The sequence below is a fragment of the Pygoscelis adeliae genome, unplaced genomic scaffold (assembly GCF_000699105.1).
Source record: "Pygoscelis adeliae isolate BGI_AS28 unplaced genomic scaffold, ASM69910v1 Scaffold92, whole genome shotgun sequence".
Taxonomy (NCBI): Eukaryota; Metazoa; Chordata; class Aves; order Sphenisciformes; family Spheniscidae; genus Pygoscelis; species Pygoscelis adeliae.
This window is the reverse complement of record NW_008824306.1, coordinates 2,004,193-2,010,188: the sequence shown is the minus strand read 5'-3', so window position 1 is coordinate 2,010,188 and position 5,996 is coordinate 2,004,193. Positions and strand designations below refer to the sequence as shown.

At 50.2% G+C, this 5,996-nt stretch overlaps 1 protein-coding gene across 1 annotated transcript in view; it reads right to left on the bottom strand.

Annotated features, from left to right (window-relative positions):
• The window catches only part of BCOR (BCL6 corepressor), a 39,913-nt gene extending 36,443 nt beyond the window's left edge, over positions 1-3,470 (bottom strand). The window contains exons 1-3 of the mRNA XM_009318910.1: positions 3,339-3,470; positions 1,758-1,836; positions 20-858 (exon numbers count right to left, since the gene is read on the bottom strand). Of these exons, the coding sequence (XP_009317185.1) occupies positions 20-858; positions 1,758-1,836; positions 3,339-3,424 (1,004 nt within the window). The 5' untranslated portion in view covers positions 3,425-3,470. The remainder of the gene's footprint in view (positions 1-19; positions 859-1,757; positions 1,837-3,338) is intronic.
• Between the last annotated feature and the right edge of the window lie 2,526 nt (positions 3,471-5,996).

The window sequence follows — 5,996 nt, the reverse complement described above, 5'->3', positions numbered from 1 at the left end:
GGAGGGCGGGGGTGAGTGCGGCAGCAGGAGCGCGGGGTCTGCCGGCATGTTGGCGGGGGCCGGCTTGGCAGCAGGGACCCGGGGCTGCTTGCTGCTCTGGATGTGAGGGTAGGCGTGCGCATCAACAGGGGTGCCAGGGCTGACACCCATCTTCCATGACAAGCTCTTATCCGGACAGTGCACCAAAGGCGGGATCGCCGGTGAGGCCGAAGCAGTCGAGAGCCTCATGGGTGACGCCAGCGACGAAGGGATGTGGGGGGCAACGTAGTGGGAGGGAGGCAGGTATAAAAAACGTTCACCGTTCGTACATACGGGCGAGTAAGCCAGGTGCTGCGGTAAGCTGTAGGTGGACTGCTGAGGTAGCAATGCCTTGTACATGTTCAACGAATACTTATTTGGTGAGTCAAGGAAAGGGTATATGGTGGGTGTTGCGCCCTCCATATAGGGGTTTACCCAGGGGAGCCTTAGGTAACTAGCACCATTGACACCGAGGGGACTCTGCTTGTCACCTGCAGCTCGGTCCAAACCCAGTGTTTCCCCTGTCGGGACAGAGTTTTTTTGTATTCCAGGTGGCGTTTTGTATATAGCGCTGAAGCCATTCGGGGCTTTTCCAGAGACAGCTGCGTTTTCTACTGCTTCGGGGGGATTAGATTTAAACTGTATCTCTGGATTTCTTTCAGGAGTAAATCCAAGCCCGGCTATCGAACTCGTAGCATCTCGTGATTTTTCCGAGCCGAGTCCGCACAAGCTGGAATAGACAATACTACTGGGGACTCTGAGTCCTTCTCGCATGAGTCCAGACCTGTCCATACTCAGAGCTGCGAGACTGTCAATGCGATGTGCTGTAGTTGCATCCACCTTTACAGAACAAGAAGTATGTTACTTTCACATTTCGCTACAATGACTACTGCTCAAGCTACAGACATGTCAGCATTTGGAAGAGAAACAATACCAGTGCAAACACGCTGTTAGTCATGAAAACATAGAGAGGCTGATCGGGCTGGAGAACGGGACAACAGGAACCTATGGAGCAATACGTATCACCGCAAACATCCGTACAAATCCCTCCACATCCAGAATTCACCAGCTAGAAACAAAGGCCTGAGGACCCATAGCCCAAGCAGCCAGAAGCGGCCCAGAGAAAATGCTCGGTGGCACCGCTCCCGTGCGGCAACCGGCTCCTCAGCCCCAGCCCAGCCAGAGCAAGAGGATGTGGGCAGGGGCATGGAGAGCGGGAAGGGAAGGATGGAGAGCCTCTCCTCCTCCTCCTCCTCCAGGACCTCTCCCTCTGCCGCAGCTCTGCTCCAGGGCTCACCACCGCCACACGATTCACAGGGCGAGGCGTCTGAGGATGCAGCACGAAGAAAGATCCGCTGTCAAATTTCTTCCCCACTCGCTGCTCCCCGCGTACACTCACAGGAGAAAACCATCAACTTTGGTGAAACGTTGATGTATTTAACGCTTACATGAACTATTTTTGCTACACAGGCCCGTACGCGGAGCAAAAGTAAGAATATGATGTCATACAACACACACCACAAAGTCAGCGTCAAGAGATTAACAAGATAAATAAACGAAGTCCTATTTCACTGTTTCAGAGAAACAACTCGTATGTGCCCAAGCCTGGCTAGAGCTGCAACAGAAAGGTATTTTAATAATTTCTCCAAATGGATCATGTAATAACACCCAGAGGTGGGAGACAGGGTGGGGAGGACAAGCACAGATTCAGCTGCAGCATGAAGGTATTAACTTCTTACCACACTGTGATTCAGGTGATTTTCTTCCCTCAACTCCAGTCTGCTTTTCGGTGCATCGCCATCGTTAACGGGAATTTTCCTAGTAAAAAACAGCAGCTTACTATTTGAAAACATCCTGCGCATCTCAGATCAGTACAAGATTACATCACCTCCATATTTTGATTCCCATAGAGAAGTCCCATATAATACCATACTTATTCTCCTCCGTACCCATGCACAGCGACTACTTTAGAAAGCAATGACCGTTTGAAAACAAGTATAAAGGGTTTTCACAGCAAGAACACACCGAGCACACCTCAGAGCAGCCTCTTCCAACCCAAGTGATCTTTGTGAAGGTTTTCTATTCTGCCCCTTGCCCTTTTTTTTTTCCCAAGGAGAGAATACACTATTTTAAACATACCCTGTTCATGTACCATCCATAAACGCTGCCGATGAGAAAATTAAAACACACACGCTAATATCATATGAACGTCAGCTGTTCCATGCTAAAGAGGGAGCTGCACATCTGTGCCATACCAGTGTTGCAGCACTGGGACTTGTTATCACAGAAAGCACCGATAGAGAATATACCTTAGTGCCAAATTTCAAATCCCAGGGATAAAAATCGCTGACATGCAGCAGAAGGAAAGTTTCAGCATTACCCAAAAGAACTCCTTTCAATCAAAGTGCTTAAAGGCACATCATCACCTTAAGGCAGAAATTAAGATTTTCATGTATTTGTTTATTCATTTTTAAAAGATTCACCTTTCCTGCAAGTAACACGTAAAAACATTATGTCTAAATTACTGAGAGGAAAGCAGGGAGAGAGGGTGCGAAGCCAGAGTGAGAGGTCTGGCCGTTTTCCTCCAGTTTATGTCTGCAAATAGTTTTTCCCTGCAAAGACCAAAAACTTTCCCCAGCTTCTGGGAGGCTTTTCACACAATGGTGAGAACACGGGCTCAAAGAAAAGACAGAAGAACACTAAAACTACACAAAATTGGCACAGAGAACCGCAGGCATACCTGCAGCTTCTGTTCAGTGTCGTTTCACTTTTTAGAAAGCTGGGGTTTAAGGGAAGAGGACACCGGCCAGTGCCCGCGTCACCCCATCGAAAATTATTAGAGACTGTAATTTTAATTACTGTGAAGAGAAATTCACTTGTGGGAGACGGAAAGGCCGCTGTTCCTCTTTCACAGGACAAGCTGTCAGTCCGAAGGCAGGGAACGCCAAGCTGCAGGCAGGAGCCCCTCTGCCGTATAGAGTCACCGCAAGAACGTGTGCACTATTTGGTTTAATTCCCCTTCACAAATACGAAATAATAAATTAATTGTAAAAGCACGTTTAAAGGCTGCTTTGGGGAGTAATCTCTTTAAAGGGCGTCCCCGCTTCACTGACCCAGGTTGCCTGTTAAATAGTAAATCAGTGGCTGCTCTACCGCTCTCAGTCACGTCTTGTTTCTCCCTCCCCGCTCCCCCTCCAAGCTGGGCTGATCTCGATGCAAGGCGGCAGCTATCTACTCCAGCATTAGGGAAGCGAGCGAACTCCGAGACCTCATGCTGCAGAATTAGTGTGGTTTAACTTGCCAGAAGCTTAAATATTTACCTGTCTTCATTAATTCCACACATGCGGACCCTTTCATTGCTCATCCAGCTATGAACGTTGCCATACAGGGGAGTTGCAGAAAGCATGACGTCTTCTTAGAAATCGACGCTTTTCTTCACGGTTTTATATTCTACTAAAAAAAAAAAGAAAAGAAAAGAAAAAAAAATTTGAGCAGATTTGTCTAGGAGGAAGTGCAAACATCACGGCGGAGCAGCCAGCCTCCCTCCGGGTAATTAATAATGAATGCAGGATTGGTGCGGGGAGTGAGCTGCCTACGTTAACCGCTAAGGGAGATACCCTGCAATAAAGGAGCAAATTGAGGGCATTTATAGGTCAGAGGAGATGGATCTTTTTCCCAGCGCACATCCAGAAAATTAAGAATCATTCCAGGCTATCAACAAATAAAAGTTTCTCCACTGCATTTCATTTGAACAAGAAATGACTCAGCCGGCCAAGTATATACCAGTCCCCAAACCTTCATCTCACACAGGCTGAACCACGGAGGGAGACCCCACGGGCTGGGGGAACATGCAAAACTACCCACAGGCGCTCACAAAAGCCCTGCATTAGGTACGCACAGGAGCAGGAGTGCATCACAAGAACAGCCACATACCGTGTGTATTAGCTACGCTGATTGCTGATAAAGCTTTCACGCGAGGACTTAAAACTGAAGAGACGCTGCTATAGAAGAGATCTAAATAAAAACCTCCCCTTTAGCATCTGCACATGACTAACTTGGAGAAAGGGGTTAAAAATAGTAAGCGGGCTGGCAAGCTCCCCACCCCTTGATTTGATTAAGCACCAAGCTCTGGTGGCTTCTGCATGGGAGCTGCTGCTGCTGCTGCTGCTGCTGCTGCTGCTGCTGCTGCTGCGAGTGCTTTCAGTAATTCAATGATGCCTGCTCACTCCAGGGAAAGAAATCATTAGCGGGCTCGCTGGAGAAGTATTAGCAGTCCAAGAGGATCGGCGCCGTGTGCAGCCAGAGAGGCAGGTGAAAGGTAACCGCATTTTCGCAGCCAGCAGTGGAGAGGGAAAGGCTTTTCCTCCCCTCTACCTTGCCTAACGCCACCTCCGCTCACATTAAATTCTAGTTTGCTGCATGAGCGAAGTGTCAGGACAAGCTGCGTTTTATTAACAGGATTATCGCGGCGCATGATTTATTCCAGTGCAAGATTTTAATTGCTCTTCGGAGGTTGAGTCGTTTCTTTTGACTGAGCTTCAGCCTGCATCCTGCTGCTAAATGCTGGGTTAATAAGTAGGGGGAGCCTTTAATGCACAGGATATCCCTCAGCTCTTCCTCTCTCACAAAAATAGAAGCCTTTAAGCGGGAGGCATGATACTCCTTTTACACACACACACACACACACAAGCCAGTAACGGGCGATTGACCACTGGGAGTTTAATGCCTAACGTCTCCCAAAGCATCCATGCTTCCCCAGCAAACTCATTTCCTTTGTCAGGCTACAAAATATGCAAATGATCACTTTGGCATTTAATGGGGAAGAAGCCCAGATTGGGCCTTGAACACAATACTTCACACACGTTCAGAGAGGTTTAAGAACTGAAACGGCAGGAAAGCCTTGTTCCCCAACACTTTTTTCTCCCCTCCGAGAGGCCTTTTGTGCAAAACTCCACGTCTGGAACAAATGTATATTAATGAAACGGCGTGTTGACCCTCCTCTCTCCAGAACGGTTAGCTTTCCCTAATGAAGTCCGCAAAAATCGCTGCGAGGAAACAAAAATCCGCGGAGACTGGATGCCGCGCTATCATTCAAAAGGAGTTATTTCACTGGAAAGACGGTTTCTGGACAGATTTACTGGTTTCCAGATGCACCGCTCGTAATGTTTTCAATAGAGGCAGCAGCAGCATGGAGAGAGTGATTTAGGGTTTTACATAAGGTTAGTAGCCGCCCCATGCACTGCCTCACCCCTGAGGGACGGATGCCGGCTCGGAGGAGACGGGCCTCGGCGGCGCACGGCCCCACTCCCCGCACCCCGCTTTCCTTCAGGGGTACACAAGGCCAACCCATGCTGCTCCTCGGAGGGGCCACCTGTGCCGGCCTGGTTTCCTCAGTGGAAGTGTATCGTTAAGATAAGGCACGGTGCCTGAATTAGAGCCCGTCAATCCCCTGACATGTGCAGATAGCAAAACGCTGAAGTTGCACGGGGAGCCGAGAGCTTCCCCAGCCACAGCGGGTAATCTGGAGGCCCCACGTCCCACCACCCCTGCAGAAGGGCAAAGCCTGCCAGGGTGCAGGACGCGGGGAGGCAGCGGGATGTCCCAGGGCCCACCCGGGCAGCTCAGAGCCCGCGCCCCGACAGCTGCCAGCTGCCAGCCCTTTTTTCCTCCAAAAGCCGCCCCTTGGCGCTCGCCGCCCCGGGTTCGCGCGTGTGTGCAGTTATAATCGCCGCCCTGATGAACTTCTTGTGAACTGTTTAAAAGTGGAGGTCTGCTGAACGAGCAGCGGCGCCACTGCCAGCCATAATTTCATTGCAACAAGCAGCAGACTTTTAACTCTTCACACGCCCCTTCCTTCCCTCCTCCTCCTCCTCTCTCCCCGCAAGCGGCCGCCCGTCGGGGCCGGAGGCTCGCAGGGGACTCCAGCGGCTCGGCCGAACGCCGGCAGCTCCACAAGCCCTCAGCGCTGGGACGGGGTG